We start from the raw sequence: 27,149 nt of genomic DNA, 5'->3' as shown, positions 1-27,149 counted from the left end.
AAAAAAAGACGAGGAAAAAAAATGTTTATGCAAATGCTCCTGAATGAAAGAGTCCAACATGAAACTTCAATAACAACAAAACTGCCGCCACCAGATCCTTCAGTTTAATTTCACAGAGAGCAGCCTCCAAATCTTTTAATTAGTTTCAGATCATGACTCATCAAAAGGATATAGCGTGAAAACTAGTTTTTGTTTTATACGTTTCGGATCAGTCAAAGAATGATTTACTTCGTTTCCCACTCGGTTCTTTGACTCTTCAAATCAATGCTACAATTCACTCAAACATGGCTGTGTTCTCCTTCAGTTCCCAATTGATGTGAAATAAGCTTTTAGTCCATTGACAGTTCCATTTTATCACACTCTCGTTTTTTAAAAGTAAAATATAAAGTCCTTCCAACAACTGACAGGCATAATAGTCTGAGTATCCCAAAGCTGATCAGAAGGCGGGCTCTTCAGTACATCCCTCTTTAACTCTTCAACAGTTTGGTGCATTTTGTCTTACGTGGCACTAACATTGCATGGCAGGTCGAGTTTCTTTGACGGGCGTTTTTCTAGGTCAGTGGTGTGGGGCCATGCATATACATATGGAGCTAATAAACAGTTTCCTCCCACACACGCAGCCACATCAAACACATGCTGCATCTCAAAGTAAAACGACCCCAACAGGTGTTCCTCAGGAGAGGCCTTCGAGCTTGTGTTTCTGTGCCTGCAGGCGCTTTGCCTTGTCTGTAACCCAGTGTGTGTGTGTGTGTGTGTGTGTGTGTGCTCTATTTATTAAAAAAAAACATATTCCTCTCTGCAAAATTCCTGCTTCTCAGAAAGGCATGCTTGGATATGAGCACTCCTGAGATGCAGCATTCTCTCTCGCTGGATGCTCCTAATGATGAGAAAAATATTTTCCCTCATCTCTGCAGACAGCCATTATTAGAGTCATGCCTTACGATAGCGTTTGCTGCATTGTGACATCGACGTTGAAAAAATAATTTGCGCTCAGCCTTTCCTCTGGGACACTGGGAAGCAGATTTTGTTGTTCCAAAATACACCCATTCAGGTCTATTTTGAAGGATTCTACAGAATCCCCCAAAAAATATCTGGGTCGAAATGCAGGACAGGATGTGTTTACACTTCTTTACAATCAATGCGTCACTGTGCTTGTACTGTACTTAACTCTATCCTGTGTCTTTCATCTCTCAGGTTGTGTATAGACGAGCCGACATGGCCATCGGCTCTCTCACTATCAATGAGGAGCGTTCGGAAATCATCGACTTCTCTGTGCCGTTTGTAGAGACGGGCATCAGCGTCATGGTCGCCCGCAGCAATGGGACGGTTTCCCCATCTGCCTTTCTTGGTGAGAAAAAAAAACAACAGCTCTCTCTTCATCCATTTCGGTTCGATATCCGGTCGTACTAAATCCATCATCCTGGAGTTGGATGTACAGTAATTCAGCCATGTTTCCATCTACTCCCCCCCCCCAGGATGGCCTACTTAAACAAGTTCCATCTCTGCAGACGCTTCAGGAATCTTCCCATTAAGCTTTCATCCCGTCGATAACCGTGGCCTACAACAAAATCCCTTTACTCGCAGCAAACACACACACACACACCTAAATCTCCTTTTCCAAACCCCCCAAACAAGAAAATTCAGCACAAAATCCCAAACAGTGAATTTTCTGTCTTTGCATTTTCTCATCAGTCGCCTCTTCTTCTTCTTCTCCGTCCTGCTGCTATCCTCCTGCCACATATGGCGACTCTCATCACAGGCTGAGGTTTAAAAGCAGAGAGCACAAAAGAGACTAACTTTAATCCCTCATGTTTGTTCCTTCTCGTCTCTCCTTCTTCTCCAGAGCCCTACAGCCCAGCAGTGTGGGTCATGATGTTTGTGATGTGCCTGACTGTGGTGGCAGTGACGGTGTTTGTGTTTGAGTACTTCAGTCCTGTCGGCTACAACCGCAGTCTGGTCAGCGCCAAAAGTGAGTTTCTAACCTCTTTGTTTCACTACAACTGCTGGAGCTGATCCTTCTTCAGTAAAGTGAATAGTTTAGGAGAGAATAATCAAAGAGGAATCTGTAAGGAATTGGACATACTCCAGTAAAGTCCATCTTGTATGAAGCGTTTGTGAGCTGGAAGAAAAGCGCTGTACGTCTGTCCTGTCTCTATGACAACAGACTGTTAACAACGGTCGCTGTATGACCAACAGTGCTCTGTTACTTTTTACTGTATGTTACTTTTTTTTTTACGTTAGATTATTTATTTCCCCATCAGACACAGAGAAACATTTTAAAAAGAGCGCAACAACAACGCCTTTCTTTAAAGAAATTACATGATTTTCAACTAGAGCGCTCAGAGCAGCTGCGCATAAAGAGGTGGAGCGCTCGGGGAAAAAAAAGACACTGGGCGCTGCGCTCTTTGCCCGGGCAGCCGCCTGCCTCTTTTCTCATTGAAAACAATTGGAGAAAAAAAAAAGCGCTAGATGGACAACGGGGCCTTTCTCAAAAACAAATGAAGTTCATGCTTTTACATTAACTCGCATCATGAGATTCCTGGGAATACCGGTTGCTGTATTTTGTGTCACTTCTTAATGTTTCACTATGAAACAGTACATTTTGCTCCTGTTATTTCCATTTCCATCTATATTAAAAAGGCAATAATCTTCAGAAAAGGTAAAGGGGTAATAATGGATTTGAAGTGTCTAAAAATGTAAATTCTGGTTGGCGTTTTTTGTTTTGGATTTTGAAAATTTTAAAAAATCAGAGAATCGAAAAAGACCAAGTACTTTGAGTTTTCTGTTGTATCTTTCATCGCAAGAAGTACACTGATTTACACAAGTCTGGTTATTTTTTTCTATCGACATTAGTACGATTTTTTTGATACTCAGTAAAGACACCCTCTGGTTTCTGAAGAAGCGTTATGAAGCCCAACATGTTTGCTATATCCAAAATGCTATCTCTACCTAACTTTCGATCAGTCTAGTACCAGGGACCTTGAGCCTCCTGGCAAGCAGCTACAATGTGATCACAAGTCAGTCGACTCAGCCATCACCCTAATTATCCAAAATGTGCATAACTCTTTGCCTTATTATAACTTAACGGATGAGTTTTACAAAAAATTCACCCCATGTATATTTTTTTAACCTATAGAGACGTGAGCTATAGAGACCAAGCTGTTGAACCAGGCTGTAAACATGTTTATGTCGGATGCAGACACTGGCATCTATAATGGGACCTGATGGGGATTCATTGGCTGTTGGAGATAAAGCCCCTTCTGATCATTTTGAGGAACTGCAGATTTTTGCGCTTCCACGTTGGCATGGAGGTTGCTGCTTGCAGAAAACAGATCAGAACATTTTTAATTTTGAAGACACAGTTCTGATATTTATCACACAGACTCTTTGTTAGTATCACATTTTGTCATCCCTAAATATTTTGCCATGTCTGCTGGTATAACAATGCAACAAAAATGAGTAAATACTTGTTTTATTTGATGAATAAAATAGCCACAAGGTTTGAAATTAAAGATCCATGAAAGGTCCTTAATTAGCATTTCATATAAAGCTCCCCTCACAGTGAGCCTGTGCGCGTGCCGCTAAATCCACCCCGGGTCTGCACGTTCTGCTACCTTTCGAGTTCCTCAACAGGATTTTGGGGGAGAGGGCTAATCAATCCCAGAATGCTCGTGCTGACAGAGCGTGCCTCGTCGCCGGGTCCGAAAGGTCATTTTCCTGTTTTAATTAGCAGTCGTCGCTGCGCTAATCGAAGTGTGATTGATGTCGGCGGCACCCTCCGCTGCTGCACATGAGCAGACGGTGGCAGAGAGCGATTGGAACGGAACTGAAGATGTGAAGCTGTTGTTTGGAAGGCAAGAAACGGCTAATGAAACACTAACAGGGTGAACTTATTTCACTTTTTAAAAAAAACCCAAAAGCTATTCACATCAAACACATCTCAAACAAAAATTGTTTGTGCAATTTTAGACGGTGTCACCTCCTCTGCTCTCTGAGTCTATCAGAGGCATAAATGTAACTTTTGCTACTTTTTGACGTCCTCAGCTCCCGGTGGTCCAACGTTCACCATCGGCAAGTCGGTGTGGCTGCTGTGGGGCATCGTCTTCAATAACTCGGTCCCCATCGAGAACCCTAAAGGAACCACCAGTAAGATCATGGTCCTGATCTGGGCTTTCTTCGCTGTCATCTTCCTGGCGTCTTACACCGCCAACCTGGCCGCCTTCATGATCCAGGAGCAATACATCGACACCGTTTCTGGGCTCTCCGACAAGAAGGTAAAAGACTGCAAAAACATCTCTTTGTACTTTGAAGAATAACATGATTATAACGTTATTGAAAGCCGCCTCGGACATAAAGAGAGCGGGCTGTTTCTTGTGTTGCTGCGAGATATGGAGGAAAAAAAAACGTCTTTGTGTTTGAATCCAGCTCACGTCGTCTCGTCTTCACTCTCTCTCCATCGACTATTAAACCTCCGAGAGGAGACAGACAAAAGACTCGCGGAAAGCTTTTAAAGTGAAGTCAAGTAAAAGGACTTTGCGGTGAACATCTTTGTCCTTTTCCTATCAGCGGGGGGGGGAGCTCGGTGGCATGAGTGACTGATCGATCCCTTCGCTCCGTCGATACAGATGCTGTCTGAGTCTCGACGCGGTCCGTCCATATTTCAGTCCGTCCATCAATATTACTCCTGCGCCGTCTCAATCTTTCCTCTCGCTCGCACTGTTAAAACAAGATCGACAAATGTCAAATGATTCAAAAAAACGTCAAGGCACAGAAGAAAACAGCACCCACGCGTTCCCTTCACACACACACACACACACACACACACACTCATTCAACCTGCAAACAGGGCCTCAAAGGAGCTTTAGCCATTTCATTCTTCAGAAACAACCCCCCGGCAGGGATCAACGGAGCCACACCAGTGATCTATGGTTGAATCAACTGATTATATTAACTTTATGCAGATGCATTATGTCCCAGCAATATAAATTATCCTGCACAACCTCAGCTGCCCCTGAATTCTGAGCCACGTGACAGAGGATGAGGTGGGTTCAGGACGTAAGCTGGCTGAGGTCGCACATCGCTGGTTTGCATATATACTGTTTAAAATGGGTCATAGACTGCTGTGATTGGCTGATAAGATTTAAGAATTCAACCAACCAGAGTTAAAAACGTCCATCGGGTCGTCGGCCCTATGCCCCGTTAATGGTGGGGAGCTACAGACACATTTACATCATCAATGTCTGTTTTGATTATTGTGCACTGTCCAACATGAAAACACTCCGAGAATGAATTTGATTCTGAACGAGGGCCAACTTTAACTTTCAACTCTCACTGGATTTATTTTGGATCAAGTCTGCACGTTTGATGAACTGTTCCCGTTTCTTCCTAAGTGATAAATACAAGAAGCTGTTGGAGAGGTTACAGGACAACCCTCATTTTTTCTAGTTTCCTCAGTGATGTGGGGTTTGGTTTTCAAACAGCTGATTAATAAAAAGAGAAACTTCATGTTGCATCTCAAGCCGAATCCATTCCGGTTGCAGCTGAAGACTGATGTTATTTACACACACGCACTCACTCCCACTCACATGCTCACATTTTGATTGGCCCATTCATTTTCGCCCCGGCTCAGAAGGTCAGTGCCGTAACCAAGATGAATGGACCTTTTTCCTGTTTCCAGTTTAATTGAGCTCTAACGGACATTTTTTTTTCCTGCTTCGTTCTGCTTTACGACGTCAGCGCGTGCAGTGTGAGCTTCGATCGGCACAGATTTCAACTGGATCAGGATTATCTGTGGGAAGTGAAATTATCAAATATCACGTTCGGTGAAAAACTGAGGGGAGCGGAGCGGTCCACTCGCACAGCGTGAAGTGTTGAGGAAGTCATTCTAGAAATAAAAATGTAAAAAAAAAATGTATTTCTTTTAATTGTGAAGCTCTTGGTCCTCGTTTCAACCTCATTTCTCCATTATGGTCCCATTTTTCCTCCTTACTTCAATTACTTCTGCTCTTCTTCTTCTTTCTCCTCCATTATTTGTGTTCTTTCTCTTACATTTCCTCTCTCTTTACTCTATTTGTTCCTGTCTCTACAATTTCTCTGCTCCCCTTTGTTTTCCTTCATCTTTTTTTTTTTACCCTTTTCCCTTTTGTTTTTTCTCTTCTTTCCTTTTCCTGTTTTACCTCCTTTTTCCTTCAACATCCTTTCTCTACTCTCATTTCCTCCCCATTACCTTTCTTCCATTTCTCCCTGTTTGTCTTACCCACCTCTCTCCACTTACTTCCCCTTTACTTCCCCTCCACTTGTATCTTCACATTCTCCTGTCCTTTTACACTTTTCATTTCATTCCAATATTCGTTCCCCATCACCTCCCATCTCTCCTATCCCTTTCTCTTCTTGCCCCTCTTCTTTCTGTCTACTCCTCATCTCTTTTCACTCCTCTCAGTCCATCCCCTCTCCTTACCTTTTTGTTCTTTTCTCCCTTTTCTCTCTCCCCACGTCTGCTAAACCAAACCTCTGCTTTTCTTGTCTTCCTCTCCTCATCTCTCATATCTTCTCCCCGCCTTTCTCTTCCTCTCCTCCTCTCTCTCTCTCTCTCCCCACAGTTCCAGAAACCGCACGAGCATTACCCCCCTTTCCGCTTCGGGACGGTCCCAAACGGGAGCACGGAGAGGAACATCCGCAGCAATTACCCGGACATGCACACACACATGATGAAATACAACCAGAAGGGGGTGGAAGAAGCGCTAGAGAGCCTCAAAACCGGGTACAGTTTTATTTGACATTCAGACTTTATTACACGATTATATAACCGGTTGATTTGAACAGATCCTCCTGTCAGCGAAGACATAAAACAGCATAGTAACAATGATCATATTTTGGGTGATGCAGTAGAGATTTGATGCTCTTTGTGTTGCAGCTTCTATTTGTGATTTAGGCCGGCATGACGGCAGTATTTTTAGATGAAAACACGTCTATTGTAGCTCAATTTGTAAAGAGAAAAGGGCTGTCAAACATCCGTGCTTTAAAAAAGAACCAAGCTCAAAATACCTGAGTTCATCTTGCACATTTTTAAACTTCAAACTGGGTTTAGTTTAAATCTGAGTTGTGCCAGTGCAGATTAAAAATAACTGTTCAGAGACCTGAAACTTGTCTGGAGCAGATAAACCATCAATGTTTTTGACCTTCATTTAAATCAGCAGCCTGGCTCTTAAAGGTGACGTTTGGATCAGACTGAGATAACTCAACAAATATTACATCAAGTGGGGGCGCTGGTGGCTTAGAGGTTAGTTTGTGCGCCCCATGTACAGAGACTACAGTCCTCAGAGCGGGCGGCCTAGGTTTGAATCCAACCTGTGGCTCCTTTCCCGCATGTCATTCCCCACTCTCTCTCTCGCTCCCCGATTTCCAGCTCTATGCACTGTCCTATCTCTGTATTTAAAGGCATAAAACGCCCAAAAATAAAATACAAAATATTAGATCAAGTGAAGGAAAAGATGGTAATGACGTCCATGGTCACCAGAGGATGAATTCTACTAACGAGAAGATTACATTTTGATACTTCTTCCTTTAGATATATCTTGTCCGCAAAATTGATTTGCACAGAATCATTGACTCATTGGTTTGAATTTGGTCACAATTTTGTTTAGTGTAATAGTTTTTTAAATCACCCAATCACAGCTTTACTTGGGAACCTTTTCAAAACTCCTTCTGGTAGGATTAAATACAACTCTGTTTACAAAGGATACTATAACATGATATCTAACTCTGATGAGAAATTAAAAAACTAACTGTCCGCTTTGATTGATTAAATTAACTTAAAAAAAGCTGTTTTAGCAAAGTATTTATATTTGAAATCCATTTATTTGTCTGTAGGAAGCTGGACGCCTTTATCTACGATGCTGCTGTTTTGAATTACATGGCGGGGAAGGACGAAGGCTGCAAGCTGGTGACCATCGGCAGCGGGAAAGTGTTTGCCACCACAGGATACGGCATCGCTCTGCAGAAAGACTCCCGCTGGAAACGGCTTATAGACCTGGCGCTGCTGCAGTTCCTCGGAGACGGTGGGCATTCCCCCCCCAAAAAAAATACCCAATTTCATCAGACACACAAAACCATACCTGAACACACACTGCTGAACCTTCTTCTGTTTTATATGTTTGTGTGAATGGCATGTGGAACAGGAAACTGGCAACAGTCCAGTTCAGCGTGTGCTGCATCAGCAGGGAAGTGGGATTACAGGGAAGAGTTAATATCCTGCAGGACAGCAGGGAGTGTTAAGGATATGATTATCTCCATCACCCACTCAGAAATCCATCCTACCTATACACACACTAACACACTCGCCATGACGGCCGCCGGTGTGGAGTTAATATCCTCTCTCCTCTGAGAGCTTAAGAGCATACCCCCACCACACACCCACACACACACCCACACACACACACACACACACACACACTCTGGGCTCTCCATGATGATGTAATAAATAGTGTGTTTGTGGGCAACATACGGTAACTGAGTGATAAAACACGCCGTGCTCCCTGGAGGCGACGCAGCTCAAGAGGTGGCCACCTGCTCAGAGGCCTGGAGGCGTAGCTTGTGTGGTAATGATAGCTGAGGAGGGTCCTTAAGAACTGTAAATTCTTCTCAATCAAACGAGGCTCTCTTGGCATACAGAAAAACGTAACATCACATTTAACTGGAAAATGAAGTCATATCCACATCATGCACGAAGCTGCCAACATGTCACCTTCAATAGAAAGCAAACATCACAAAAATGTCAGCCTGTAAAAGGTTGATGCCAAGACATGCAATGCTTGGTTTCTATGTTCGGTTAAATGATGACCTCACCTGTGCATTTCATGAAATGGGTTATGAGGAAACTGGGAATATTGAGTCTGTCAACATCCTTCTCTCTGGTTGACATCGGGAAGGTAACATTTTTTACCGTTATTTAAAGCTCATATGAGGAACTTTAAAGTTTGTTTTTGGTGCCTCCTGTGGACCAAAGGTAACGTCACATGACTTTGCTGATCTTTCATTGTACATGCGTGAGTAGTGTACTGATGAAAAATGTCACCCTGCTGTCAGTCTGTTAACAGTCAAACATATGACTTCCCTTTGAAAAATAGAAAGTCTGATTCTTTGGCATTCTATAAATCACTTTTAAGAACTCACTTTCTTATGAAGAAAAAAGTTGTTAGGCACACCTCCATCAAAGGCCTTGAATACAAAGCTTCCACACTTCTGTTTCTCTACCTTCAAAACAAAAGCAGCAGATGCTTAACAATTTGCAAGGGGAAACTGAAATTCAAAGATCAGTGAAGAATTAATGGATGTAGACGGCGAGCATCTGTTGCTCAAAGTGATATTTGATGCCTGCACGCTGCTAGTGTATGACACGATGTCGTTGTTACACCCAACATCAGTGAATAAATTTCCTTTTCCTCCACCTCCGTTCTTCCAGGAGACACCCAGCGCTTGGAGACGGTTTGGTTGTCGGGCATCTGCCAGAACGAGAAGAACGAAGTGATGAGCAGTAAGCTGGACATTGACAACATGGCGGGCGTCTTCTACATGCTGCTCGTGGCGATGGGCCTCAGCCTGCTGGTCTTTGCCTGGGAACATTTGCTGTATTGGAAACTACGACACTCTGTCAATAAGTCCCGCAAACTGGAGTTCATGTTGGCCATCAGTAGGGTGAGATGCACTAATAAGTAATTTGATTGTTTTGTGTCCATGTTTGGAATGCTCATTAGATCATTCGTTTGATTGCTTGGTTTACAGAAGTGGCTTTTTGCTTCACTGGTTTGTACATTGGTTACATTGATTTTTGAGTTAGATGACTGATTGGCTGGCTGTAATTGGATTAGTTAAGTTGCCTCTTGGTTGAATGATTACAGGATTGGCTGCTCATTTTGAGTCTAAGTGGTTCATTTTCAGTGCATTATGCTGTTTTACATGAAGCACGTTGCTTTTATGAGATGAGAAATTAATACAAATTGGTGTGTTCTTGCATGTCATTAACTTAAAGGGCCTTTTTTTATGTGAAGCTTTAATGGCAGTGCATTCTTTTTAAGCCTGAGAGGAGCGATAACAGGAAAAAGGAGCACTGATTCTGGTGTTTAACTTTGATTGCTTAATGTTCATTTACAATTAGCCTAAATCAGTACCCAGCTTGTTGATGCTGTTGTGTAGGAATGTGGCTATTGAACCTAGAGCCAGTGAAGTGTCTCTGGACTGCAGCCTCTGTGCACTTCAGCTGGGTAATTACAGCACCGCGCCTGGATGTGGGTTTTTATCAGATTAAGGGCTAAATGACTATCTAATCATTAATCCGTGTGGGACGGCCCCAAGGGCCAAATTAAATTTGGCTCTTTCGGGATCTCTCAGCCGACTGTAAGGAGAGAACCGTCATGGGATTTGGCTGTGTGTTTGTCCAAACAGTTAGAGACGGTTCTGCTGCGGCAGACTTGAGGCGCGAGTGTGTCCATTTATTGGGGCAATCCTCTCAGCTTAAACAGTTTTTCTTTGAGTCCTGGGAGAATGCATAATGAATTGGTGACTAAGTCTTGCCTCAGTGATGAAATGAGATATTAATGAAATCAGGTTTTTTTTACTTAACTGCCTGTGGGCTTTTTTATTAGTACAGAGGTAGATCATCTCCTTGAGATTCACAAATGGGTTGTAATCTCATCTATGAAATTGTCCCTTAAGGACCCATTGAGGTTGATTCCAGGTTAAACAGTTTATGGGTAACTATTGATCTAATTACAAATGATTAAGTACTTCATACTCGACTCCTCTTCTACCATTACTAATTCTCTGTTCATTCTTCTTTTGTCCTCCTCTTCCATTTCTCAGGGTATTTACAGTTGTTTCAATGGAGTGCAAGACACTGGACACAAATCAGGTCTGGCTAAACCTGATCTGACCTCAAACTACGCTCAAGCGAACATGCTAAAGATGCTTCGCACTGCCAAGGGCCTGGTCTCCACCGCCAATGTCGAGACTTCTCTGGACCACGCCACCAAGACCATAGAGCAGTTGAGTCGTCACGGTGGGAGTTTGCCTGTCCGCATTCCACAAATGGCGATGGAAACTGTACCCGGAGGGTTCGCGTACATCACGGAGAATCACTGCCCCCTTCCCCAGCGTTCCCTAACCCCTCCTCTGAGTGCCGTGAACTCTCTGAAACTGCAGCGAGGGATGACCAGGCCGACGCCGCTGCGCTACACGCTACCGACTCATTCGTCCTCCTGTCTGTACGATCGGCAACTTCCTGTGTCCAGCCTCAGCAGCCCTCACCTCGCTGTGAGTGAACCGCTTCCTCATCAGCACCCGCACAACTACCAGACCACCGGGAGACTCTATGTGGACACTCACTCGCCCTTCATCCCTTACAACGACCTACAACTTCCTGACATCTACACGTCTCACCCGGTCTCCTCGTCTCAGAACCACAACGTACATCCCGGCTTCTCCAGACGGAAACGGAGGTCCAAGAGTTTCCAGTATGACGAGGGGGATTCAGAGAGGAGATCACACAGGGACCAGGACAAGAGTGACAGGAGTCCGGTCTTTTTGAGTGAGCTCACAGCAAACCACCTCCAAGAAAACCACATCTCTACCCAAAGCAGTGAAAACATCTACCCCGGAGAGGGGGTGTGTCCTCGGGTAGAGAACTATGGCTCTTGGCCTCCAGAGGACCTTGCGGTGCGAGGGAGACGCAGGCACCGCCGTCCCTCTTTCCTTAAAGCGACTTGGGGCAACGAGCAGATGCGCCAGCTCGACGAATCCCAGTCATCCTTGTCCAGCCAGTCACCATCAACCCTGCCAGACCTGTTCCCGTGCATTATCACACCGACCACAGCTACAAAGCCCTATAACCCTGCCCACCTTCGAAACAACCTGTGCCTCCCACGGAACCAGGCCTACCTCCACATAAGGGAGGACCAGAGGAGGTCCAATGGGCGTAAGGGCCAGAAGCTGCGCTACTCCCACTCCACCTACCTCCCCACATACGGGGAAGCGGTGCGACAGGGGACAGGGTTAGGACGGGGGATGGTACGTAGAGCCACAAGCTTGCTCAGCAGACAGTACGCCCACTACCTGAACTCGTACCCTGGACTACCTTTCTACCATGGTCCCTTGGACCTGCAGCACCACAACCAGGCTACTAACAACCCAATGTGCCAGCTGCTGGCTTGTGGTGGAGGGGGATGCGGAAGTCAGCGGGCTCTGTTGTACCAGGACAGTGTCTATGGGGGCTACGGGGTCTATCAGGGATCCCAGACTGGATCAGAGGTCCAGTCAGGTCAGGGAGCAGGGGTACAGCCCACAGGGAGCCCCTGCGTACTCCGCCCCTGGCGACGGGTGTCCAGTCTTGAGTCTGAGGTCTGACAGAGAACCAAAGGGACCTTGTAGGACTGATACTGTGGAGTAAACATGAAAAGACTTCAGAGAGGGATTAGTGGTTAGATTTATGTAAGGGGGATAAGTTATGACTTGAAGTAATTGTGGAATTTCTGTGACTTTGTGCAGTGAAGATGAGACATTTGGGTCTACCAACTTACTGACTTATTTGATGTACACTACGGTATGAAAATGACTTCACTGTTATCTTCGGTTAAGCTGTGGAAAGCTAGAGTTTGCAGGTTTTACTCACTTGCTACTTTCCTACGACAACGCCTGTCTGTTTGCTGTGCTTTAACGTGCACTACGATTTACAGCGGTCCACGGTGTCGGCGCATGGTTAAACTATAACCAGAGTTTTCAAGCTGTGTGTTTTTGTGTATATTTAATTATGGATTGGTCGGAAAATTCAGTCGTGGGTGTTGTGGAGTAGTGAAACGTTTACAGCTTGGGAGAAATAGTGAAGGAATCTGGGATCGTGTCCTTAAATACAGCCACCAAAAAACTAGTAGCAACTGTAGCAAGATGTGTATAGACAGCTGTGACGTACAAGAGAAGAGTTTATTTCCAAAACGAGACATTCAATATTAAAACACTTTGTCTCCAGATACAGAAAGAGCAGCAGTTTTTTTTTTTTTTTTTTTTAGGATGAAATTTTGAGACATCTGTTAATGAATTTCAGGTATCTTCTTTAAAGATTTACAATGTTTTGGAGCTAAACCCTTCAAGTCTTGGTAATTAAGTGATGAGTCAGAGGAAGCAGAGACTTTGGGAAAGGAGTCCATATGAACACAATCTGCAAAATGATGAAAGTATTGGAGCAGCACTGTCCAGCACAAGGTGTCTTAATCCATGGATTCTTGTTCCTCCCTGGGTCTCGGTATGAGGCCACAGTACAGCACAAACATCACACAGGGCCTCACATTCATCCAACTCTGCATCTTAAAACTATATCGATATAGAAAAATGTGTTACTTCAGGCTGGTTAGTGTCATATTCATGTATTCTGCATATGATAAGAATTTATAGTCACTTAAAGTTTTCTAATCACACTTCATGCACATTTTTCTTTTTCTGTTAAGCTGTTGCGGATTTACTGAAACATGTGTTATTACGCTATTAGCTCAGAAAGATTGGCCTATATTCAGATGGCCTATATACAATTTTCAACACTTTCTCTTTTCCACTCTTTTATATTCCCTCCCCATTCCTTTTCTGTTCAATGATCAAAATTAAATGAGGTAATTGAAAGCTATTCTAGTATCTATATTACCCGACTCCCTCACCCTGTAATAAATCACTTAGATCAATTAAAGAGCCTTTTTGGATGAACCTGCATGTGTGTCTCTTTTTTTTTTTTTTTTTTTCATCTTTTCATCAAAACCGTCTTTGAAGCAATAAAAGTGATTTGATTTTTAAAAAATACTGATGTTACAAGAAAAGTTCAAACATTTTGAGAAATACACTGTTTGCCTTTTTATTACCAAGAGTTTGGGTCTCTTTTGGAGCCAAGTGGCCACACAAGGAACTGCAATGTTTGCGCTTTTCCATTGGCTTAATTCTTTCAAGCATTTATTTTTTTTAACTGCATTTATTTCATTCTTAGAAAACCCAAAGTTTAAACAGTTACTTATATAGTTATGGTTTATCAGGATATGTATAAGAAAACGCCTCTGAGAGGTGTGGGGTCTTTTTGTTTTGCTACAGATTAAAATTCAGGTACAATATTTGTTACTCATTGATCTTAGAAAGTGCTGTTAGTTGCATTTCGTTGTGGTAAGCTCAGAAGCCTTGATTTAATCCATTATGTTTAGCTAATCGGCTGTAGCTCCATATACTGCACGCATGTGAGGGTGGTATTGATCTGTTAACTAGATAAGAATATTTCAGACGGCTAAACTTTTCTTTTATTGATGGGAATAGAGGAGATAGACAGGGGGAGCAACACGGGAGATGAAGACGACAATTTGGTTCCTGATCAAAACCTCGCTCTCTGATCTTGTCATATGGAGGTCAGTCATCTGCTGCGGCATCCTGGAGGAATATCCTTCTGGTGTCTGGGTCACATGTCATCTGGTGACTGACACAAATACACTGCAGAAGAGAGACTCGTGTCAAGTGGAAGCGATTTCATTCTCCCGATGTAAACGTGCGGTCACAGTCTTAAACTTCCGAGAAGCCTTTCAGTCAGGTCATGTCTTTAGATTCCCTGCAGTGTTTGCCTGAAACAACTTTTAGGTAGCGATAAACTACTCTCACTGAAGGTGACCTGTTGCCATGGCAATTACTCTCTCTTTCTCTCTCACTCTCTGTGCTGTTGTCATGACCAGATAAGACTCCATTCAGGAGGCCAGATGAGTAATGTTGGAGAGTCCAAACACTGAGAGCTTTGATTTTTCCATTACTCTCTGCTTTGTAACTGGAGCGTCACCTTAGATTGGACCGTAATATTGATTCAATCCTCGGCGCGGCTACAGATCACATATTTTTGGAAGTCAAGGTAATTTGACTTCTTTTCAGCCCTGAAGAGCAGAAAAGGGCTCAGCATGCCTCGGTAATTATGTAATTAGGACACGCTTGTTGGCCTTACATAGAGCGCAGTAAAAGGTGGATAAGATGTTTTTTTGTTTTTTTTTACAAGTACCTTCTAATTTGTACAAAATAGAAATAAGAAGTTTTTTCTCCATCTACATAACAAAGCTGTTTTAAGCAAGTGAACTGGGACATCATAACTGACGTTTCCTTTTCTTAAAGTGTAAAGAACAAAGACTAACAGCAGATCAATAGGAACTGTTTTTAAACCTGCTATTTATAGAGAGCTACAAATAAATATGACAAACTGAATGTGACGAGACTAATGTTGAACTCAACATTTTATTTTTGGAAGAAAACGTTTTCCAAAATAACGATGGGGCCCAACATTCCCCAAGAGTCACATACATCTCTAACTTTGCCTTTTTAAAATTCAGTTTAAACTGGGGCTGCCAAAGATAACATTTTTGATTGCAATTCATCGCTAAATTTCAATAGTTAATTGTGATTAATGGCATGTTTGATATGTCATTATTTGATCATTTAAGAGAAAAATTGTTAGGCTTTCATTTTCAGTTTTTGGACGGTCTTAAGCTGAGAGTACTTCACTTGCTGTTTGAAATCAACCATGCTTTTATTTTGAAATAAAGTAATTTCTTAATTAATAATTCGGGTAGATGAAAGGTTACAACATCAACTTGTTGAACTTACGCCTGAAGTTACACCTTGAATTCTAAATGAAGACAGCTCAAAGGAACAATTTAAAGTGAAATGTTTGATGCCATAAGGGGGGATATCACGTTTGACTCGTCAGCTGAGCTGTGTAGGAGGTTTTTTATTTAGTGAAAGAGACATTTAAAGATGCAGAAGTGTCGTTCTTTTCCATCAATGTGACTACAGGGAGAAACTGCGGAGGCTTATCTACGGTGCGCCTGAAACGACAAATAGCATGTGATTAATCGCAATTAAAAAAATGTCAAAACCCAATTTGTGGTTTTAGTCAAAATCCCTGCTTGCTGACATCAAAACTTGATGTCAATAACCAAAGTCTAGTTGATGACAAAACACAAAAACTTCTCAGTGACAAAACGCATAGTTTTTTTTTTGCACTTTTCATGCTTTTATTTGAGACACAGGACAGTGGATAGAGTCTGAAATCAGAGAGAGAGTGTGGGGAAAGACATACGGGAAAGGAGCCACAGGCTGGATTTGAACCTGGGCCGCACACTACGAGGTCTACAGCCTTTGTACATGAGGCAAGTGAACTAACCACTAGGCCACAGTAGTAGCCACCATAGTTGACGTACAAAGATAACATCTATGCGAAGTAAAAACCCAAACTCCTGTTGGCATCAAAACCCAAGGCCTGAGTTGATGTCAAGACTGGACGTCTAACAGGCATCAAGACTCGATGTCCAGTTGGCGTCCAAACACACCGTCTTTGTGACATCAAAACACAAACTGTGAAGTCAAATGATCAAAGAAACGACTCCTGCACGCCAATAGAGCACCTGCGACAGGTTGCAAACAGGACAGACGCAGAGAAACATGCACATAGAAGTAATCCGTCTCTAACACGGTGCACCTTCAAACATACAAGCTCGAACAAAGTCTCAAACAGAGACAAAGACAAAGGAGGTGGAAAGCAAATGAGATGAAGAGCAATTAGTCCCCTTTAGCAGCGTGGGGATTTAATATTCATGTCAGGAGGACACAGGAGTCTATGAGGACCACCCTCCAAGCTGAAACATTATTCATTTATTCGCTCAGACACACGTCCCTTTATCATTTCCCACCAGGGGTATTCAACCCTTTAATCCAAAGTGTGCATCTGCCTGTTGAACTTTTAATAAGATTAAAAAAAATAATAATCCAAACTAGTGCTCCAATTGGTTTGTGAGCACACGGATGCTGTTCATGTGTGTGTAAACAACAACCTTCACAGGGTCGTCGATCCGGCAACATTGTCTGGAGTCACCAGAGGGCCAGAGTCCAGTCTCCTCACACCTCCCGCCTGCGAATAAATTGCTTCACATATCGCCGCAACAGCTCCAGATGCTCCGAGTCACCTTGAGACAAAAAGGCCGGCCCGTCTGCCCTCCCCGATAGGTGAGAGAGGGAGAAAGGAGGGAGGCGATAAGAAGACCAAAAAAAGGGAGGGCGAAGTCAAGAGGAGGAGGAGGAGGAGGAGGAGGAGGAAAAATATGTGGGACAATTGTTGAGGAGGAGATAGCGATGGCCGAGAATCGTTAAGGGAGGAGAGAGAGTTACAGGAGAGGCGGAGGAATGCAGATGAGAGGGCTTTGAGAAGAGATAAAGAGAAGAAGAAGGGAAGGAAGGAGGAGGGAAAGAGAAGAGGTAGCGGCAGGAACATATTAGGACAGATTTGAGAACAGGTAGGAAGAGCAGGGTGGATTTTTGTGTGTGTGTGTGTGTGTGTGAAAAAAGGATTATAATATGCACTGCAGGAAAGCCAGGGAAATATCAGGGAAATAACAAGTGCCTGTAAAGCGCTCACACATCTCTATCTGACTGAAAGCCTTATTAAAGGGAGATACACAAACCAAAAGACAACATCATTACTATTTCACCAACATGCATGCAGAAACGTGACGTAAATGACAGGCGCTCTACTTGTTTTGACTTCTATTATCACATTAACTAAATCATCAAAGCAGCGCGGCATCCTGAGCGTGACAGCTGTCTGTGCATACGAGGACACATTTCATTGTACGCAATTAAACTTTGAATTTGAGATTCTGTTGTGTGTGTGTGTGTGTGTTTGAGTGAGTGTGTGTGTTTGAGTGAGTGTGTGCAAGTTTGTGTGTGTGTGTGTGCATGCAGCTCCTTTTCCTATCCGAGAGCAGACGATTGGATCTGCCAGCCAGCAGGAACGTTAATTACTTCGCCAATCTTCAGGCTCACTTCCCACAATCACCAGCATCTCAGCGACGGGAATGAGCTTGGCCATTCAGGAAGCCCGAATCCAGAACCGCGGCTCCGATTCAAATCAGTTTTGGAGGGAAGAAAGGAAATCAAACAGGCAGAACAATACAGATGGAGTCCAGAGCTTGTTCGCTCAGGGAGAGTTCGTCTTCTTCTTGCTCTTAAAAAAAAAAAAAAAAAAAAGAATTTCCCTTTTGGCTTTCCTAAACAGCTGGGACAATGCTGGATGATAAATGCTTTTATGTAAATGATTTGTTCTGGGTGTAAAGTGAAACATTTCGGCTGTCAGGATTTTTTAACCAGAAGCTAAGTGACTTAATGAGACAGATTGTATCTTAATTAACAAGTCAATGCTTTTGTCAATGCTTTTGCATTTAAGCAAGAAAAACAATACTTTTTCTGTTCCTTGTTTAAACAATTTAATCACAACCAAGCTCCTGTGGCATTACTCTGAAACAATTTTTGAGGTTTTCAAAAGGGGAACTAGAAGGTGTGCGACATGTATGGAGGTTTCACACTACTCAGAATACAGGGAGATTTTTTTTCCCCCAGGAAAAAGTCGACTTTTGAACATCAGGTAAAGAAAAAAAAAAAAAAATCACAATCTTTACTGGCTGTGGAACAGTGGACTCACCTACCCATGTAGGTTTGCAGATTTAGAGAAGGCCTGCGTTGGTGTCCTTCTCAGAGTCCTGTGCAGGTAACTGAGCGAGTTCGGGGTACGAGTTCTATTACAATGAGACATCTAATCCTTTTAGAACCAAAGTGAGAGCTGTGGATGTGTTCTTGGTGGATGCTGACCTCAGCCCCGTGATCCCTTATCACCAATTCTGTTTGTGGTTTTCATGGACAGGATCACAGGGCAAAAACTGTGGGGAGGAAAGTGCCCGGTCTGGCCGCCTGAGAGTTGCATCTCGATGTGATTGGGGTGAGGGTCAGTACTTGCAGGTCTGAGGTCATGGTTCTCAACTGTTTTTTTTTTGTCAGCCATAAAAATTGGGTAAGGAGACATCCTCAGTTACTGCATCTACCCATTGAAGTCCCCTGTTGAGGTTTTGGCATCTGACTAGGACACTCTTGATGGCCTTTCTTTGGTGGTTTTTCCAGACATTTCCAAATGGAACTTGGAGAACCTTAGTTAGACTCAAAACATCTTGAAGGGATTATATATCTTGTCTGGTTTGGGATTGCATCAGCCTAAATCAGAATGAGTTAGAAAACCTTGTTGGGCAGTAGGAAATCTGAGCCAACTGGCCGAGTCTGCTACAACACTGACATGGCCCTACAAGCCTGTATGGAACAGGATGCATGGTGTTTAAAAAGGGCAAATGACTGAAGAATCGAACCGGGTCTCCTAGAAATTATCTTAATGTACCACAAATTTGTGAGAGAAAATCTATATATCAGCATATGAATCCTGAATTTACAGCTGGGGGACAGAGTTTTTGGTAATGGAAGCATTTTGATTTGTATTAAGTGTATAGTCCGATAGTAGCCAATCACCTTTGAGCAGGTCAGATCATAATTTAACTCAACAAGGCTCAAATCCTTAAATATCACATCTTGACCCTTTCCAAGATGTCTGGCCAAATGACTCAGTTTCCGACCCTGTACTGTGTATGGTATGGAAATGTTGTAATTGTCTTCGCAAAAGAAAAAGCTGGAAATTATATGATTCTCAAAATTCACCTTTTGCATCATTCCCTTGACTTCAGGTTGATAAGCCTGATTTTTCATTCCTTTCAGATTATCACATATCTGTTAGACCACTGGCTCCAATCCAGAGGCAAACCGGTCTCTCAATGAGTTTTCCAGGGTGTAATTTCAATGTAGCACAAGATGGCCTGGGTTGGGTGTACACATCTTATATGTCATCAGTCTAAGGACGCAGAGGAAACTAGAAACACAGAGGACCCAAGTCATTTCCCACTTTGCCTGGCTTTAGAAAGTCTTCATCTCTGCGTGAGAACAGGCTGTGGACTGTTAAATGAAACCTGGAGCTGTGATTAGCATGTGTCGTCCCTCTGACGTTCTGTGAACGACACCATAAAGCTCACGCTGCTGCCTCTTCTCTTGTCCTTCCAAGGTGACGGCTCCAAGGGGGTATTGGCAATGATTACTTTGACACATTAACAGAACCACACGATAAAACAAAGCCACGGCACACATATACACACACACACACCATATTGTCACAGAGAGTGAACAGACATCCTCCGGGCTGCCAAACAGACACATACACACATGCATACAAACACATTGTAGGCTACTGATGCCAACACCATAGCCCTCTAATTAACCAGACCCACCCTACTGACCCAGTAGCCAAGAGCAGCCGTATTATCTGCCAGATCTTCACCCCGTCCTGAGTCTTTTCCTGCCCAGTTTAAAATTACTTTTGAGCCCTCTGATATCGTAACAGAAGAACACCAAATGGGAAGAGAACAGAGACAGTTGTTGTTTAGGATGTTATGAAGGGAGAGACCTGTCGTTTTCAGAGTTGTTGACCTGTTTTAGCACATCAGTGGGTGATGGATTCTCAGTTGGAAATAGAGCAGCTTTAGCAGCAGAGTTTGCAGACTGACTTTTTTTTTACTCCTTTTCCTGTGTTGCTAACTCAAGTTTATTTATTTTAGTATTCACAATTATGAGTATAGACAAATTGAAGGGTTTGCTTCTTAGTTGGCACCTTGCTGTGGGGGTGGAAGTCCAGTGTTCCAATGAGCAGGGTCATGGCCCCCCAACCCCCCCGACCCGAGAAGTACTGATAGCTACAGGTACATCATTTATTATAATTATTATAATTATGAGAACTGCAGGTCAAAAAAATAATAATTAAGTTGTTTGTGAGAATACAATAAATTAAGTTAGAGAATTACTGAAATGTTTCAAATTAATTTAAAGACATTTTTGTCTTTCAGATTTAATCTGAGTTACGATGGTTAATCACCCAGAACAGAAATAAAAATCTGTCAACTACAGTCTGCAACTACATAGCTGATGACCATGGTTGTATTATGTCTTGTCCAACTCCTTTGGTCATGTATAGGCTATATAATCATTTAATAATTTCCTGTTTTATTTTGTGTCACTCACCACACTTCCTGCACTTTTTACCTGTGTGTTGTCTGCCTGTAATTTGTTCCACCTGTGTCTTGTTAGCTCACCTTGCCTGTATACTTACCCTGTGTTTGATTCTTTTCTACTCCAGTTTTTTTTTGTCCTCCGTTTCAAATTTTCTAGTAGTTTCTATAAAAGTTAGTGGTCTCCCTAGTTTTCATGATCTCGGCTGGTTTTTGGACTCACCCTTTGGAATTGTTTGCTCACCGTTCGGTAAGCTCTGTGTTTCCACTTTTTTCAGTGTACCCAAAGAACTTCACCAACTCTGCTCTTACAGTGTGCTTTAGTTTCCTCACCTGTGTTGTTTTCACCATATGTGAAATCTCAAATTGGCCTGTAAAGGACCCCGTCGCTCCATGTTTTGATGAACTATGGAAACTGATTTCAGGTCTTATATGCACGAAAATGTGAAAGTATTTGAATATTTGCGCAAAAAGCTATTCGTCTGACTTGGGCACAGTAGAACATTTTTCTGTAAGCAATGGTTCAAGTTACCTTAGTAGGCCAAAGACTTAGCCTGTGTCCCCGTCCTGGTAGCCTCCAGTCTGATGGCTCCCAATCAGCCAGAGCAGTTAGCATCAGCTTGCTAGTTTCCAGTTCATACCTCAGCCTTCTAGCATCCAATCTCACCTACAATACAGCTTGCTATCGTTCTTTCTGTACCTCAGCCTGCTGGCATTGATCCTGTTAGCTCTTTGTCACTAGCCTTCAGCTTGCTAGCCTCATGCTCTCTACTCAGTTTTTATAGTTTTCCCTTAGCTAGCTATCATGCTAGCTAGCTGTTCTGTCTTCTTTCCCCTTAATCTCTTTATTTTTTTCCCTTTGAGCAGTAAATTAATTGTCTGTTAAGCTACAGTGACGTCTAGCAGTCAGATTTCACATACCTGACTAGCCTAAACTATGTTTTGTATTTGTATTTTTGTTTCTCTCCATGTGCTAGCTTGTCTGTGTTGCGTGTCTCAAATATTCCAAGAGTTTCTTTGTGTTTGTGTTCCCTATATATCATTATCTCTTTGCTTGCATGTCTGGATCTGCTTATTGGCGTGACCAACCCTTGCTCGCTGTTTTCCTTTTTTTTCTTCTTCTGTGGTTTAATATGAATTGTACAGGCTGAGTTTTTGTCTTCTGCTAACAGTGAACTCAAAAACTTTTGTGACTACTTTGGTGTGTAGGTTAGCTGTAATAAGACCCTCACTATCTCAGTGTATAGATTGAAACATGCCTGTCTTTTGTGGCCCAGAAGTGGCCAACAAATATATTATTGCAGCTTAAAGTATCATATATGAGGACAGTGTTGGAGCAAGAAAAAAAGAAACAATGAAATCCACTGACCCAGTAAAACAACATTGTGGGTGCAGTCAACAAGCAGATGATGAATTGTGTTTGCAGACAAACTATACGAGTCCGGTGAGGCGGCACTTAAAGAGTACCGATAGATCAGAGAAGAAAATAAGAAGAAAAAAAAAAGTCCTGATATATCCTGAGTTGAGCAAAGTCCATTTCAGTTTTTTCACCCCTGAGGAAACAAGCATGGAAGCAGCGACTATTAGAAATTTGGAATGATGATTCCAACCCAATGGGTACCTGGATGCAGCGACCTTCATCGCACACTCACACACACACACACACACACACACACACACACACACACACACACACACACACACACACACACACACACTGGTACACTCTCTCTACTCGTCCTTTTTCTTGATAGGTTTTTCAGGTATCAATCAATAAAAGGCAAGGGAAATCTGTTGGGTTGTTTTCTTGCTGAAACTGACACAGAAGCTCAAAATACAAACTCCCGTGTCTCAGCAGGTCTAAAATCAACCTAAAACACTCTTAACCTCCGGGTTTGACATTGATTTTTCTGTTGCACTATGTGTTCCTCAGGACACCAGGATTCATACTCTTAAAAATATAACACAAAGAGTGGTTATGAAATTTTTCCCTCATCTCAATGTTAAGTGCACACAGTCCACCACAGGGGTCAATCTCTGCAGCAGAAGGACAAATTCTCTGCTGCAGAGACCTGTGACTTTTCACATATATTCTCACCGTGCAGCCTCCCTAATGTGTTGATCATATACTATGTGAAAGTGTTAAACTTCCCTGTGAGAATATTAAGGTGGACCTCACATTCAACCTATTTGCAGCTTGTTAAATCCTGGTCAAGACGTATAAAGATGTAGGCTATACTTTTACCAAATTACCTCATCTTGCAACTAAAAAGCCTAAGTCATACCTTTTTTCTTGACGACACTAACCTAAAAAAGTATTTGTTTTGCCATTTGGCCGGCTCAGTGTGGACGTGAACCAGCTGACCTGATTCAAACTAAGTTGCAGGAGTGTGTTTGTGTGTGGTTTAAAGACAAACTGAGAAGGAGAGAGAGGTGATGTTCAAACCACAGGCCTGAAACTCACTCTGGAAAAATAACCTGTCTCTTAAAGTAGTGATACTATCTTACCTCTCTATCTCACCTCTACAGACGCACACACACACACACACACACACACACACACACACACACACATAGTCACAAGTTGAAAATTCTATCTGTGTTGTCAGAGGTGGTTCGTGCTGACTCAGATAAGGTACAACCATCTTATCGGCTCCCTTTAAATGCAAACATGTCTCCATTCATCGAGTCTGCTCTGATATATCTCTCTCCCACAGTCACACACACACAGTCACACACACACAGTCACACACATACAGTCACACACACAGTCACACACATACAGTCACACACACAGTCACACATACAGTCACACACATACAGTCACACATACAGTCACACATACAGTCACACACATACAGTCACACACACAGTCACACACACAGTCACACACATACAGTCACACACACAGTCACACATACAGTCACACACATACGGTCACACACGCTCAGTCACACACACTCAGTCACACACATACAGTCACACACACACAGTCACACACACACAGTCACACACATACAGTCACACACACACAGTCACACACACACAGTCACACACACACAATCACACACACACAGTCACACACACAGTCACACACAATCACACACATACAGTCACACACACACAATCACACACACACAATCACACACACACAGTCACACACACACAGTCACACACACACAATCACACACACACACACAGTCACACACATACAATCACACACACACAGTCACACACAGACAGTCACACACACACAATCACACACACACAGTCACACACATACAGTCACACACACACAATCACACACATACAGTCACACACACACAGTCACACACACGCAGTCTCACACACACACAGTCACACACACACAATCACACACATACAGTCACACACATACAGTCACACACACAGTCACACATACAGTCACACACATACAGTCACACACAGTCACACACACAGTCACACACACAGTCACACATACAGTCACACACACTCAGTCACACACACTCAGTCACACACATACAGTCACACACATACAGTCACACACACATACAGTCACACACATACAGTCACACACACACACACACACACACACACACACAGTCACACACATACAGTCACACACATACAGTCACACACACACAGTCACACACACAATCACACACATACAATCACACACATACAGTCACACACACACAATCACACACACACAGTCACACACACACAGTCACACACACACAGTCACACACATACAGTCACACACACACAGTCACACACACACAGTCACACACATACAGTCACACACACAGTCACACACATACAGTCACACACATACAGTCCCACACATACAGTCACACACACAGTCACACACATACAGTCACACACACAGTCACACACATACAGTCACACATACAGTCACACACATACAGTCACACACATACAGTCACACACACACAATCACACACACACAATCACACACACACAGTCACACACACACAGTCACACACACACAATCACACACACACAGTCACACACATACAATCACACACAGACAGTCACACACAGACAGTCACACACACACAATCACACACACAGTCACACACATACAGTCACACACATACAGTCACACACACACAATCACACACATACAGTCACACACACACAGTCACACACACGCAGTCTCACACACACACACAGTCACACACACACAATCACACACATACAGTCACACACATACAGTCACACACACACATACAGTCACACACATACAGTCACACACACAGTCACACACACAGTCACACACACAGTCACACATACAGTCACACACAGTCACACACACTCAGTCACACATACAGTCACACACACATACAGTCACACACATACAGTCACACACACACACACAGTCACACACACAGTCACACACATACAGTCACACACACACAGTCACACACACACAATCACACACACACAGTCACACACACAGTCACACACACAATCACACACATACAATCACACACATACAGTCACACACACACAATCACACACACACAGTCACACACACACAGTCACACACACACAATCACACACACACACAGTCACACACATACAGTCACACACACACAGTCACACACACACAGTCACACACACACAATCACACACACACAGTCACACACACACAGTCACACACACACAATCACACACACAGTCACACACACACAATCACACACATACAGTCACACACATACAGTCACACACATACAGTCACACACACAGTCACACACATACAGTCACACACATACAGTCCCACACATACAGTCACACACACAGTCACACACATACAGTCACACACATACAGTCACACATACAGTCACACACATACAGTCACACACACAGTCACACACATACAGTCACACACACAGTCACACACATACAGTCACACATACAGTCACACACATACAGTCACACACACACAGTCACACACACAGTCACACACACAGTCACACATACAGTCACACACATACAGTCACACACACAGTCACACATACAGTCACACACACACACAGTCACACATACAGTCACACACACACAGTCACACACATACAGTCACACACACACACACACACACACACACACACTCAGTCACACACACTCAGTCACACACATACAGTCACACACACATACAGTCACACACACATACAGTCACACACATACAGTCACACACACACACACACACACACACAGTCACACACATACAGTCACACACATACAGTCACACACACACAGTCACACACACACACACAGTCACACACACACAGTCACACACAGTCACACACACACACTATCACACACATACACACAGTCACACACACATACAGTCATACACACTATCACACACATACACACAGTCACACACACATACAGTCATACACACTATCACACACATACACACAGTCACACACACATACAGTCACAGATACACAATCACACACACACACAGTCACACACATACAGTCACACACACACAGTCACACACACACAGTCACACACACACAATCACACACACAGTCACACACACAGTCACACACACACAATCACACACACAGTCACACACACACAATCACACACATACAGTCACACACATACAGTCACACACATACAGTCACACACACATACAGTCACACACATACAGTCACACACACACACACACACAGTCACACACATACAGTCACACACATACAGTCACACACACACAGTCACACACACACAGTCACACACACACAGTCACACACACACACTATCACACACATACACACAGTCACACACACATACAGTCATACACACTATCACACACATACACACAGTCACACACACATACAGTCATACACACTATCACACACATACACACAGTCACACACACATACAGTCACAGATACAGTCATACACACTGTCACACACACACACACACACACACACACACACACACAGTCACACACACTGTCACACACACACACACACACACACACACACACACACACACACACATACAGACAGTCACACTCATATAGTCAAACACACATTCAAGCACACATGCTTGTGTAAGAATTGACCTCTTCTTATCACCTCTTGTGTACTGAAAGCTGTCATTTCTGGATGTGGTGTGTATGTGACTTACGGGGATTT

The 27,149-nt window shown here is 43.2% G+C and overlaps 1 protein-coding gene across 1 annotated transcript in view; it reads left to right on the top strand.

Moving 5' to 3' along the window:
• Window positions 1-13,740, top strand: part of LOC132955602 (glutamate receptor ionotropic, NMDA 2C-like) — a 57,689-nt gene extending 43,949 nt beyond the window's left edge. Inside the window, exons 10-16 of the mRNA XM_061028513.1 lie at window positions 1,195-1,348; window positions 1,844-1,969; window positions 4,045-4,274; window positions 6,600-6,760; window positions 7,870-8,057; window positions 9,461-9,693; window positions 10,858-13,740. Of these exons, the coding sequence (XP_060884496.1) occupies window positions 1,195-1,348; window positions 1,844-1,969; window positions 4,045-4,274; window positions 6,600-6,760; window positions 7,870-8,057; window positions 9,461-9,693; window positions 10,858-12,396 (2,631 nt within the window). The 3' untranslated portion in view covers window positions 12,397-13,740. The remainder of the gene's footprint in view (window positions 1-1,194; window positions 1,349-1,843; window positions 1,970-4,044; window positions 4,275-6,599; window positions 6,761-7,869; window positions 8,058-9,460; window positions 9,694-10,857) is intronic.
• The last annotated feature ends 13,409 nt before the right edge of the window (window positions 13,741-27,149 follow it).

The sequence above is a fragment of the Labrus mixtus genome, chromosome 21 (assembly GCF_963584025.1).
Source record: "Labrus mixtus chromosome 21, fLabMix1.1, whole genome shotgun sequence".
NCBI classification, from domain to species: Eukaryota; Metazoa; Chordata; class Actinopteri; order Labriformes; family Labridae; genus Labrus; species Labrus mixtus.
Note: the sequence above shows the minus strand (reverse complement) of the source record. Positions and strands in the feature narration are given on the sequence as shown.